At 41.7% G+C, this 12,200-nt stretch overlaps 4 protein-coding genes across 6 annotated transcripts; 2 read left to right on the top strand and 2 right to left on the bottom strand.

Moving 5' to 3' along the window:
• The first annotated feature begins 2 nt into the window (after positions 1–2).
• nsa2 (NSA2 ribosome biogenesis homolog (S. cerevisiae)) lies at positions 3–2,654 on the top strand. The gene is made up of 6 exons (XM_077621876.1): positions 3–336; positions 783–970; positions 1,250–1,400; positions 1,476–1,655; positions 1,743–1,935; positions 2,454–2,654. Exons 1-6 carry the CDS (start codon positions 334–336, stop codon positions 2,519–2,521), a joined length of 783 nt encoding a protein of 260 aa, XP_077478002.1. The 5' UTR covers positions 3–333; the 3' UTR covers positions 2,522–2,654.
• A 356-nt stretch (positions 2,655–3,010) lies between these two features.
• Positions 3,011–5,867, bottom strand: tor1 (torsin family 1). 2 transcript variants are annotated; one of them, XM_077621871.1, is made up of 5 exons: positions 5,651–5,867; positions 4,775–5,040; positions 3,711–3,886; positions 3,512–3,639; positions 3,011–3,282 (listed from the first exon to the last, which is right to left on the bottom strand). In XM_077621871.1, exons 1-5 carry the CDS (start codon positions 5,844–5,846, stop codon positions 3,032–3,034), a joined length of 1,017 nt encoding a protein of 338 aa, XP_077477997.1. In that variant the 5' UTR covers positions 5,847–5,867; the 3' UTR covers positions 3,011–3,031. The 2 variants fall into 2 exon arrangements, with proteins under 2 accessions (XP_077477997.1, XP_077477998.1); XM_077621872.1 differs by lacking the exon at positions 5,651–5,867 and adding an exon at positions 5,218–5,532.
• On the top strand, positions 3,071–10,022 carry ankra2 (ankyrin repeat, family A (RFXANK-like), 2). The gene is made up of 11 exons (XM_077621875.1): positions 3,071–3,228; positions 5,665–5,889; positions 6,098–6,707; positions 7,043–7,201; positions 7,270–7,335; positions 7,949–8,046; positions 8,125–8,250; positions 8,804–8,870; positions 8,944–9,024; positions 9,091–9,174; positions 9,762–10,022. Exons 3-10 carry the CDS (start codon positions 6,395–6,397, stop codon positions 9,144–9,146), a joined length of 966 nt encoding a protein of 321 aa, XP_077478001.1. The 5' UTR covers positions 3,071–3,228; positions 5,665–5,889; positions 6,098–6,394; the 3' UTR covers positions 9,147–9,174; positions 9,762–10,022.
• btf3 (basic transcription factor 3) lies at positions 9,242–11,638 on the bottom strand. Of its 2 annotated transcripts, none has more exons than XM_077621877.1 (7): positions 11,511–11,638; positions 10,600–10,668; positions 10,401–10,514; positions 10,129–10,330; positions 9,781–9,837; positions 9,579–9,703; positions 9,242–9,387 (listed from the first exon to the last, which is right to left on the bottom strand). In XM_077621877.1, the coding sequence occupies exons 2-6, from the start codon at positions 10,666–10,668 to the stop codon at positions 9,657–9,659; spliced, it is 489 nt and encodes a 162-aa protein (XP_077478003.1). In that variant the 5' UTR covers positions 11,511–11,638; the 3' UTR covers positions 9,242–9,387; positions 9,579–9,656. The 2 variants fall into 2 exon arrangements, with proteins under 2 accessions (XP_077478003.1, XP_077478004.1); XM_077621878.1 differs by having other exon boundaries at positions 9,242–9,392; positions 9,588–9,703; positions 11,511–11,634.
• Between the last annotated feature and the right edge of the window lie 562 nt (positions 11,639–12,200).

Here is a 12,200-nt window from a genome sequence, read left to right as displayed (position 1 = left end):
TTTCCGCAAGTCAAATTGACTCGGTAATTGACTGGATATTTTTTTATTTTATTCAATATTTAAAATTGATCTTGAAGTTATTTCCTAATAAGATTACACATGTTTATATCCTTGTATTTTAGTAAATATATCTAGATTTAAACGGACGGATTTCGATGACGGCCCAATGCAACCGGAAACCAACATGACGTATTTCCTGTAAAATTCGGCTTGGTTTAAACAACATCCAAACATCAGTAGCGCCGATGAAAAAAGATCGATTTATCGACGTTTAAATAAAAATTCCTACAAGCAGCACGTTTTTCTGAAAGATCGCAACTTTCCCAACACAGAATGGTGAGTTGATAAATCTGTCGGACGCCGTCTTTGAAAGTTTAACGTGATAGCTAGCACTCGATGCTAAGGCTAGCCTCCATGTGGCTGTTTTAGACTAACGAGTTTAATATTATGACAATGTGGAACAGCATGACTTTTTGATCATCGTGGATTCTTAATCTTTCGTCAACAAATTGTTTACTCATATTGACCCCGATTGAGACGCATACAAAAATATTGTAGTTACCATCTGTCAGTTTGTATGTAATGAGGTAGTACATTAATAATAGTTGGCAAACATACAGTTTTTAAATCACTTATGGATTCTTCTGAATTATGTACCTTTCTGGCCACTAAAATGACTTCAAAAATTATCTAATTCAACGTTGGTCTCAAATATTCTCATGAGTTTTATATGCTTATTAACCTATACCCCGTATTCTTCCTCCAACATTTGAATATTACAGCCTCAGAACGAGCACATCGAGTTGCATCGCAAGCGGCATGGCTACCGCCTGGACCACCACGAGAGGAAGCGCAAGCGGGAGAGCCGAGAAGTTCACACCAGATCGCACAAGGCCCGCAAGATGATCGGTCTCAAGGCCAAACTCTACCACAAGCAGCGATATGCCGAGAAGGTCCAAATGAAGAAAACGTGAGTGGATTCCTCAGTCGTTTCTCCACCCTTAGCCTGTGCTGCCACTTCTACACAATCTAGACATATATATTATGAATTGATAAATTAGAATTTTCTACAGATGAAAATATGTCTATTTTCCTGTTTTTGATCAACAAAACTACTATTATTTTTTGTTTTCCTGTTAAAATAGAAGCACTTTAATTTCAAATATGACTTTGGACTGCAAATTGGTAAGATGTAACAATCTTTGTACAGCATACTGTTACTGATAATGTATGTAACATTTGGGCGCAGCATGAAAATGCACGAGGAGAGGAAGACAAAGCAAAAAGATGACGAGAAGACCCCCGACGGTGCCGTTCCCGCATACCTGCTGGACCGTGAAGGCCAGACTCGAGCCAAAGTGCTCTCCAATATGATCAAGCAGAAGCGCAAAGAGAAGGCGGTGAGTTGCGTCACCGTCGTCGTCCTCCCCCGGCTTCGCTGCCCCGTGTTTTGACGCCCAACATCCGCCTCGCAGGGCAAATGGGAGGTCCCGCTGCCCAAGGTGCGAGCCCAGGGCGAGATGGAGGTCCTGAAAGTCGTCAGAACCGGGAAACGCCAAAAGAAGGCGTGGAAGAGAATGGTGACAAAAGTGTGCTTCGTGGGCGACGGATTCACGCGGAAACCCCCGAAATACGAGCGCTTCATCAGACCCATGGTGAGCCGGCGCGGCACTCGCCTGGCGCTTATCGCGCGTCGTGGCTTCTCTGTTGTTTGACCACGGCCATATCGATCGATTGTGCAGGGTCTGCGCTTCAAGAAGGCGCACGTGACGCACCCCGAGCTGAAGGCCACCTTCTGCCTTCCCATACTGGGCGTCAAGAAGAACCCATCGTCCCCGCTTTACACCTCGCTGGGCGTCATCACCAAGGGAACCGTGGTGGAAGTCAACGTCAGTGAGCTGGGCCTGGTCACGCAAGGAGGCAAAGTCGTGTGGGGTAAGCAGCCCGGCCGCCATTTTAGGCCCATTATCATTGGGTAGTGCTGAGTGATATGACAGTATGTCACTAAAACCATGGTAAAAAAAAATCCATCGTTAATTTTGATAATACATTGTAAAAATGAACTGTTAACTATCAACTCTGCAGTACTGATACTAACCTTATACAAAAGGCCCACTGCAAGGCATGTTGAAAGCATTTTAGCTTCCTGTGAGAGACACCGAAACAATTGGAAATAACAACGTTCAACAAAAACAGATCACCATGTATAACCCACACAGAAACACTTTGTTTGTTAGATTAAATGAATTGGCCATCATTTTTTTTGGGCAGAAACTGCGTTCAATACGAAGACATTTTGTGCTCATTGCTGTTTTTATCACATGATTTTATTTGTGCATTAATAAATGTATACACTTCTTGATATACCCCAAGCCCATATTGCCCAGCACTATTCTTCCAAAATCCTCACGATCAGGTCTGTCAACTTTCTCTAATCATGTTCTCCATCTTAGGTAAATACGCCCAAGTGACGAACAACCCCGAGAATGACGGCTGCATTAACGCAGTCTTGTTGGTTTAAGACTCATTCGTTCAAAACCAAAGACTGCGAATGATGAGGTCTGGCTGTACATGGACTTTTTTTAAGCTTACACAGGACGACATGAATCTCCCGTGTCGACGTTTGATACCAATAAAGTTGATGTTGAAGCAAACACGTGAGTAAAATTTGAGGAACATTTATTTTTATTTTACAGACTTCATTTGAAAACAAAAAAAATGTGCCATAACCGAATACCACATTTGGCTGGGTGACTCTTCCACGTAAAAATTAAGGCAGGCCTATGTTTACGTACCATCGAGGGCGATCGGACGTCTATCGCCGTGGATGGCAGCAAACATTTACGGTAGGAAAACTGTAAAAACATGAAGTCGCAAAGTGTTAAAAACTTTCACGATTCCCTTTCAATTTGAAAGTTTTTTTTTTTCTTTTTTTCTTCCGACTATTACGTCCAGTGTGGGCGACACTTTCGTCAGTTTTTCCCGTCACCAGTCAGAAAGCGACGTTAAAACACCAAAGCCCGTCCCGTCGCTATGTGTAGTACTCCCACTTGCTGTCGATGGTCTTGCAGCCCTTGACGGAGAAGACCCGCTCGACTTTGGGGAAGTAGGGAAGATCCTGTGCCACCTGGGCGGCGATGGCGGTGGCTTTGTCCGGATCCATGTCCTGAGCCCGCATGGTCGCCAAGGCGCACTGCAACACGTGTTTGTACTCCAGCGGCAGGAAAGGTACGAAAAAGTCCACCAGGTTCTTGTCGATCAGGCTGGTGTGCCACAGGCCACCTGCGATAATAATAATATTTTAAACATGAAGTCATTTCTGAAATTGAAAACCACTTTCTAAAAATACAAGAATTATGTTGCTATGGTCATCCATGAAAACAAATATGTATTTTTCCAAATTGATTTAATGTTACAGGACATTAAAATAGATTTTTTTCCTCCAACCTAAAAACACTGAACTAAAAATCAACCTAACAATGAAAAGTAGAGAAAAATATGATAGACTGACTTCTCTTGTTGTTAAACACCGACAAAACCAGTGCCTCCTCCACATCCTTGAGCTGTATCTCCTCTCGACTTCTCCCCGCTTTCCAGAAATCCAAAGCCGTTTCCACGATTCTCTCGCCGCCGGCGTTGCTGTGGCGACAAACCACCACGTCCACGCGTTAAAGCTAAAACGACCGCGTGAACAAAAAAAATAGTCTCACCTGAGAAAAATGAAGATGGCTTTGCGATAGGAGACGTCATCCAACTTTTCGTAGTATTCCAAGTAGGGCTTGATGCTGTCAATCAGGCCGGGATGCATCTTGTCCATCTCGTCGAAGATGAACATGGACTGAGGGCAGTTGCTCACGTTGCCTTTGATCCATTGCTGCAGTTGAGTCTGCCACAAAAGTCAATAGCCAGAAAATTGAAGTTGATAGATGCCCAATCCATGTTGACCAGTAGGGAAATTTTGCAGCCCTATTTGAAACGTCACCAGACACTAGCACAACATCATAGCGGTGTTGTTTTCGTTAACGATGACAAAAACAAAAGTAGTTTAACATTTTTCACCATTGCGTAAGGATAGCGCGCTAAATAGCGTCTTGGGTGACTAAATTAACAAAACGAGTGCTAGTTTATGTCTGACGAGACAAAAAAAAGCTACTCGTATATGTTTTGCTATGTTTGACATTTACGTATATTGTGGATAGTAGTAGGTAAAACCTTGAAATCTTCATCAGTGATCTAAACTTTTTTTTTTTTTTTACATGTGTATTTGTCGACAAAAACTTTTTGGGTGAATTAATCGACTAAAACGTGACCATTGAGTATTTTCAGTCCAAAAAAAAACTAAGACTAAAAATTTAACAACAGTGCAACGTACCTTGTAAGTGTCCATCTGCCCGGCGTTTTAGATTTGCGTCGACAAAAACTTTTTGGTGAATTAATCGACTAAAATGTGACCAGAGTAATTTCAGTCTAAAAAACTAAAACTAAAAATTTAACAGTGCAACATACCTTGTAAGTGTCCATCTGTCCGGCGTTTTAGATTTGCGTCGACAAAAACTTTTTGGTGAATTAATCGACTAAAACGTGACCATTGAGTATTTTCAGTCCAAAAAAACTAAGAATAAAAATTTAACAACAGTGCAACGTACCTTGTAAGTGTCCATCTGTCCGGCGTTTTAGATTTGCGTCGACAAAAACTTTTTGGTGAATTAATCGACTAAAACGTGACCATTGAGTATTTTAAGTCCCCCAAAAAATTTTTAACAGTGCAACGTACCTTGTAAGTGTCCATCTGTCCGGCGTGTGGAAAGTGGAGCTCGGAAGTGAAGACGTGTACAAACTGGCTTTGCATGCCTTCTTTGTAGATGTTCTGAGCGATGAGTGCGCTAGCAAAGTTTTTTCCCGTGCCGGTCCAGCCGTGTAGCGACAGCACCAGGGGTTTCCTGGGGTTGCCATTGTTCATGAAGCCTTTCACGGCCTTCCCGATGATGTGTGACGCCAAGTGCTGGCCGAACAATTGGGTTCGCAGGTCTTCCTCCAAAACTATTCGAACAATGTTACATGAATTACTGTCTTTGACGCAACCACCTATTTTGACTGGAAGTGGTCAAAATAGATCGGACGTCTGTCACCGTCAATGGCACAAACAATCAGTCACTCCAAATTCGAAGGAATTGGACGTATAAGATGGCCACTGAGTGAAGCCAACCGCGATCTCACCTGTGGAATTGAAGGCGATCCATCTGGAGTCGCAGCTCTCGTGCAAATAGTTATAAATACCGCGGGATACCGCGGCGCCAATTCCGAACATTATCGTGGTGGTAAATGGGTCAAAAGCGCCGACCACCGACGCGACGATCATCAAAATGTGAAGCCACAAAAATCCGCGTGCGGCTCTCATTTTCGAAGGCCGAATTAAAACACGTCGTGCGCTCGAAAAACTAACATAGTGCCAAAACGAAACTGTGGAGCAAGGAAGCTACAGGATAACACTGCTCGGCGAGTCACTTCCGTATACGTCATCAGAGCGCTACCAAAGAAAAATCAACAAGCCCCTGCGCGTTAGAAACTTAACTTGTGCGCCAGGAAAGAATTACAAAACACATAGTATTGATACAGAAAATAGCAAATTAAATGTATATGTTAATGTCACCTGTGTTGTTGAAGGTAATCCAATTGGGATGGCAGCATTCGTGGAAATAGTAGATGTGTTGGTATCTTGCGAAAAATCCAGCTAAAGCGGCCGCCATGCCCAGCACGATGCCGGTGCCGATTGTCTCAATGACCGCTGAGGTGGCCGAACACAGCAGGAGCAGCGAGGGCAACGACAACACGACGTGACGCCTCATAGCGGGTCTACGTTTTCGTCCATATCCACCCGCGTTTAAAACGGTACGTTACTAACTGGCGGCCATCTTAAAGCAGTGGATTTCTGTGACAGGCTCTCACTTTTCGCTCAGTGCGTACTAACTATGAAAACTTTTAAGCTTGAAATATATAATATGGTATTTATTTGTGTACATGGTTGTGATAATAGTCCTATATCTACACTTGTTTAACTTGCATCAGTTAACGTTCTAATCCTAGTGGTGTTCTCTAGGGGGCGCTCGAGTTCACCGAAATGTTCAGAAACGAAGAAGTTCAAACAAGATGGCGCCGCTGTTTTGGAATCGTCGAGGTATTTTCTCTTGCAAATAAGGAATATTTGACTTTGTTAAAGTCGCTTTAAACATATTTGATACACATTCTAATTTGGAAAAGTGTTCTTTACACTGTAGTATAATCCCCGACCGACAAGAGGTTGGTTTAGGGACGATATGACTTAGATTCCGTTGTCGCTTCGCTTTGTTATCGGCTGGGTCGATTTAGGCGTTAATTAGAGTCGCTGACACGCGGAATGGAGCCCGTGTCAGGCTCGGCCTCGGCTGGGACTCCCGCCCCCATATGCGAGGAAATGGAGGGCCTGTCCGGCAGCGTCGGCGTCCTCTTGCCGCACCTAGGTGCCATTAAAACTGAGCAGGGCCTCCCGGTGAGCGGCGTGGATGAGGCTGGCAACCCCAACGTGGCCATGGGTATCAAGTTCATCCTGCCGAACCGCTTCGACATGAACGTTTGCTCCCGGTTCGTCAAGTCGCTCAACGAGGAGGACAGCAAGAATATTCAGGATCAGGTCAACTCTGACCTGGAGGTCGCATCGGTGCTTTTCAAAGGTAAAGAAAATCAAGTAAATACAAAATGTCATGTGTTTATTTTGGAAAAATAATCAAAAGATTAAAAAAAACACAAATTAATATCTGTAGTATCTGAAAATTAAAATATATAGTGTTTATGTCTGTTTACTGAAATTCAAAAAAAGATAAATGACATGCACGTTAACCTCGTGAATTGATATTTCCTCAATTGAACTATAATCTTTTGCAAACCTTCAGAGATATATACTAATAAGTTTATTTGCAACACAAATCATATAAAAACAACAATTCTCATGTTTAATTTCTTGCATTTGCATTGTAATGAAATGACTGATGCATGTTTTATTTTCCAGCGGAGTGCAACATCCAAACGTCTCCATCGGCGGGCATCCAAGTCCGTCACGTTTACACGCCGTCCACCACCAAGCACTTTTCGCCCATCAAGCAATCCACCACCCTCACCAACAAGCACCGCGGCAACGAGGTCTCCTCCACGCCGCTCCTCGTGCACTGTACGTAAGCCGACGTCTTTTATTCCACGTAATCCTGATTAAATTCTTCTTTAAATTGGTCTCCACAGCTTTATCCATCCATCAATTGGCAGCGCAAGGGGAGATGGTCTTTCTGGCCAGCAGGATAGAACAAGGTCAGTACGCACACTCAACCTACTTGATAGAAATCCCATCCATTTTGGCTCTTAGTCAGGGCCAGAAGTTTAATTTTATATCCAGTCCTGCTACGATTAATCGACTAATTGGATATTGAAGTAGTTGTTGTATTGTAGTAGTCTAAAAAATGACCTACATCTTCTTTTTCAAGCCGATTAATAGTTAATATTTGCTGCGTATTTACTTTTTTTTTAACTTAAAACATAAAAAGAACTATCTTTTTATTAGTAGTTTAAATATTTATGGTTTTCTGCGTGTGCTTAATGACCTCAAACCTTATTTGTTGGAGCATAACTATATAAAAGAAAACAATGAGTTAATAAAAATAATTTTAGATTTTAAAAGATAAAGAAAAAAATGCATTAGCACATCTGACAATCAGGTGCAACTTATGTATGAAAATAAACTTGCTCATTGATGTCGAATAGTCCAAAAAAATAGTCTTCAAATCTCTTTCTGTACTATTCAATGAGGACAAACTGATTCATTTAATAATGAATCAAAATGAGATACTTACAAACATTTGCATTTTTTTTGTGTGCCGTCTTTTCTCCTCTAATCTGAAACGACATGCTTCTTCTTCTCTTACAGAGACGGTAATCAACGCCCAAGACGAAGAGGGCTTCACTCCTCTCATGTGGGCGGCGGCGCATGGCCAGATTGCCGTGGTGGAGTTTCTGCTGCAGAATGTGAGAATTTTTTATACTTTTTTTTTTTAAAGTGTCAACTTCTAAGCGTCCTAGTTACGATGATGTGATCGCACGCAGGGCGCCGATCCCAACTTGTTGGCCAAGGGAAGAGAGAGCGCTTTGTCACTGGCGTGCAGCAAAGGATACACGGACATCGTCAAGATGCTCATCGATTGCGGCGTCGACGTCAACGAGTACGACTGGGTGAGTCCACCACCACACACGTAGAATCAAAAACCCACATTTTTAGTTTTACCTGCTTGGGGCTTAGCATTTTAATTGTAGATCAACTTTGACGTGTATTTCTAATCACGATTTTTAATTGAATTTCGGTTTAACTTAACAAAAAAGTTGGATTTGTAGCAATTAACAAAAGACGACTATTGTGATATATACAAGTCATTTGAAACCACCATGGTTAAATTCCAAATCTTACTATATTTACGTTAATGGTAATAATTGAAACAAAAAACACAGGCAAATAATTTTATTACACTGTTCACACTACATTTTATCAATAGTTTCTGCCATACATATTTAAATCAATAATCCATCTAAATTTACCTTTAATATAGGTTTTGCAATTATTTTAAGAGTTTTCTATTTTATATTCATGTATAAATGACATTGTATTTCCCCCAACATTCACTTTTTAATGTTAATTCCAGAAGCATTCTGTAACAACTTTTGACACCTTAACCATTGCAAGAGGAATGTGAACAAATGCCTAAAATAAACTGTTTTCTTCTGTTTTCAGAATGGCGGTGCACCCCTTCTCTATGCCGTCCATGGCAATCACATTCGATGCGTGGAGCTCCTTCTAGGTGAGGACAACAACACCACACACTTACAATCCATCCAGTTCACCGCCGTCAACGAGCGCCTTTCTATTCGCAGAGAGTGGCGCCGATCCCACCGTGGAGTCCGACTCCGGTTTCAACGCCATGGACATGGCCGTCGCCATGGGACATCGAAACGGTATGTGACCGACGCGTTCGGATAGCAAAAACCACAACATGATGCTTTTTTTTTTTGTGTGTGCAGTTCAACAAGTGATGGAGGCGCACCTTCTGAGATTGTTGATGGCCATCAGAGAGTGAAATTTGGCGGACTTTGCACTGCCCATGGGTCAGTCTATTCCTTTTGTTTGCTCACATGTATTTAACAGAGTGCAATTAAAGAGTAGTGAAATCACTTGTAGCTTTTAAATGTATTTTTATTGCAGACACAGGGTTAAGTAACATGGAAGGAAATTAATTTACACACAATCATTATCGCAGTGAATGAGTTAACTTTGGCCTTGCCTAAACGTGGTTTACATTTCAGCCTAAAGCAGGGGTGGCCAACTGCAGTCCTCGAAAGCCGCCATCCACTCTGTTTTCCTTATCTCCCTCCACCAACACACTTGAATCAACCTCAAGCTTCTAAACAGCTTGCTAAGTTGATACAAGTGTGGTAGAGGAGGGAGATATGGAAAACAGAGCGGACAGCAGCTCTCGAGGACTGCAGTTGGCCACCCCTAGCCTAAAGAGGCTGGATACCTATCGCCATCCCAGTTGAAACGTCTATAGCGGCCAACGTCGGTCCCCAATTTCCATGCAGTTGGTCCTCTAGTTTGCTTCGTCTTTGGACGCCTCGTCAAAGTTCTCCACCAGATCTGAAAGAAGATAAACATGTCAAACACATTCAAATAAAAGCAAATTCTACCCCTCTAGGCACTTTCCCAGAACCAACCTGGAACTTCGTCATCCTCCTCTTCAACGGTGGCGATTGGCGCTTTACCATCTGGAGCTGAAAAATAAAAATAGAAATAAGTATATGTCTTAGTGTTGCCTCAATTACAATTTTGCACCCAATTTTGAGACTACCAAGTACTGATCCCTACACTATTTATTAATGGAGAAATGTCCATCAATGTTTTCACAATTGTTCATCTTGTTGTTTCTTCAAAGCCATTAAAAAGATCTGAAAAGCAATCTTTTAGTCCCAATGAATTCATTTCTATTTTTACCAAGTGTTTTTTTCTACGTGGCTATTTTTAAGATTACCCACAAGTGCGTGTCGATACGAAACGGGACCAACCTTGTTTGGGAAGCGCCTCGGCGAGCCTCCTGAGGCTCGTGAGGCTGTCGGCGCCGAGCTGGTTGAGGATACCCGGCAGCATTTCCGTGAGCTGCTTGGTCTCGGCGTGGCCCGTAACGGTGAAGGTGTTGGCGGCCAGCGACGCCTGCACTTTGGGGTTGTTGAAGTGGATCACCGTGCCCTGATTGGTGAACATGTTGACCTGGCCAAAAACAAAGAGGTCAGTTCGCTCAGGGTGTCGGCAGGGCCGGCGCCAGACTCGTCGCCCTTACCTCCTCGATGCCGGAAATGTTGTTGACGCCGAGCTTCTTCAAAGAAAACTGCAGCTTCTTGTCGTCTGCCGTGGCCGTTCGGTGCACCACCTTCTTCTTTCGCCGAGCGCTACCCTAAAAACGGGAGACCAGAAGAAAAGTCGTGATGCAACTGAGGTGAGTAGCATACAAACATTTGTTTTGAAGCGTCACCACTCACCTTTCCTCCAATGCGGACCTGCGCCTGCAACTTTGCTAATTTCTCTTGATTCATTATCGTTTCTCTCATCTGGAAAAGAAAAATGAAGTAATCAATTACAACTTGGCAATTGGCAATGACCATACATAGTGAGCCTTTTAATTGTTGCAAAAAATGACCATGTAAGGTAAGGCTTTTTATTTTTAAAAAGGGACCATGTATCGTAAGGCTTTTTATTTAAAAAAAAGGACCATGTATAGTAAGGGTTTTTATTTTATTTTTTAAAAAAGGACCATGTAAGGTAAGGCTTTTTATTTTTAAAAAAGGACCATGTAAGGTAAGGCTTTTTATTTTTTTAAAGGGACCATGTATAGTAAGGCTTTTTTTAAAATGACCATCTATGGTAAGGCTTTTTTGAGAGAAAAAAATATCACGTATAGTAAAGCTTTTGATTTAAAATTTGGGAATTTTTATATACAATATGGAGGAAATGCACACTGCTTTCCTACAATACTATTTACACATTGAAATCGGACATTTTGGAATCATTAAAATATCTCTGTATTAGGAACCTTGCAATATTGAAATAAATCAACACGATAGTAGCACAAGGCCGCGTCAACCTTTACAACTTTATACGAACTATTTTGAGCGATAAATTGATGAAAATAACCATTGACACGACTTAAGTATATTGACATAGGACCTCCAACTTTTTAGCTTTTTAAGACGACCCCGGAAACTAAGGCGTTAGCTAGCATGTTAGCGCCATAATCCCCGCAGACCAACGCGCAACAGGCGGCTACAGAGCGCCTCCGCCCCGCCGTCTTTACTTCGGCCCACTCGGCGGCATTTCATAATCGAACATAAAAAGCGACGTTGTGTTAACTGTCGGCGACGTGAAAGAAGAGCTTTAACCGCTCCAAACTCACCTGTAAGCTAACTGCAGACACACGCGGCGAGCAAGATGGACGCCAGGGAGGAAGAGGGAAGTGACGGAGATAGAAAGCGATAGCACGTCCGTTGCAGTACTTTTCCCCTGCGTTTGTTCTTGCAGGATCTAAAGAAATATTACGGAATATTTTTTTCCAAATTAAAATAGCCATACTATGCATGGTCTTGTTTTAGGGAAAAAGCCTTTCTTTACATCTTCATGCCTTACTATACATAGTCTTTAAAAAAGCCTTACTATACATGGTCATATTTTTTAATAATAAAAGCCTTACTATACACTGTTTGTGGTCTTTTTTCTCCAAAAAAGCCTTACTATACATGGTCGTTTTTTTAAGAAAAAAAGCCTTACTATACTATATCATTTTTTAAAGAAAAAAGCCTTACTATACTATGTCGTATTATAAGAAAAAAAGCCTTACTATACTATGTCGTTTTTTAAGAAAAAAAAGCCTTACTATAATATGGCGTTTTTTAAAGAAAAAAAGCCTAAATATACTATGTCGTTTTTTAAAGAAAAAAACATTAATATATATACTATGTTTTTAAGAAAAAAGCCTTACTATACATACTATGTCATTTTTTAAAGAAAAAAGCCTTACTATACTATATCGTTTTTTAAAGAAAAAAAGCCTTACTATACGTACTATGTCGTTTTTTAAGAAAAAAAG

The sequence above is a fragment of the Stigmatopora argus genome, chromosome 16, assembly GCF_051989625.1.
Source record: "Stigmatopora argus isolate UIUO_Sarg chromosome 16, RoL_Sarg_1.0, whole genome shotgun sequence".
NCBI lineage: Eukaryota > Metazoa > Chordata > Actinopteri > Syngnathiformes > Syngnathidae > Stigmatopora > Stigmatopora argus.
Note: the sequence above shows the minus strand (reverse complement) of the source record. Positions and strands in the feature narration are given on the sequence as shown.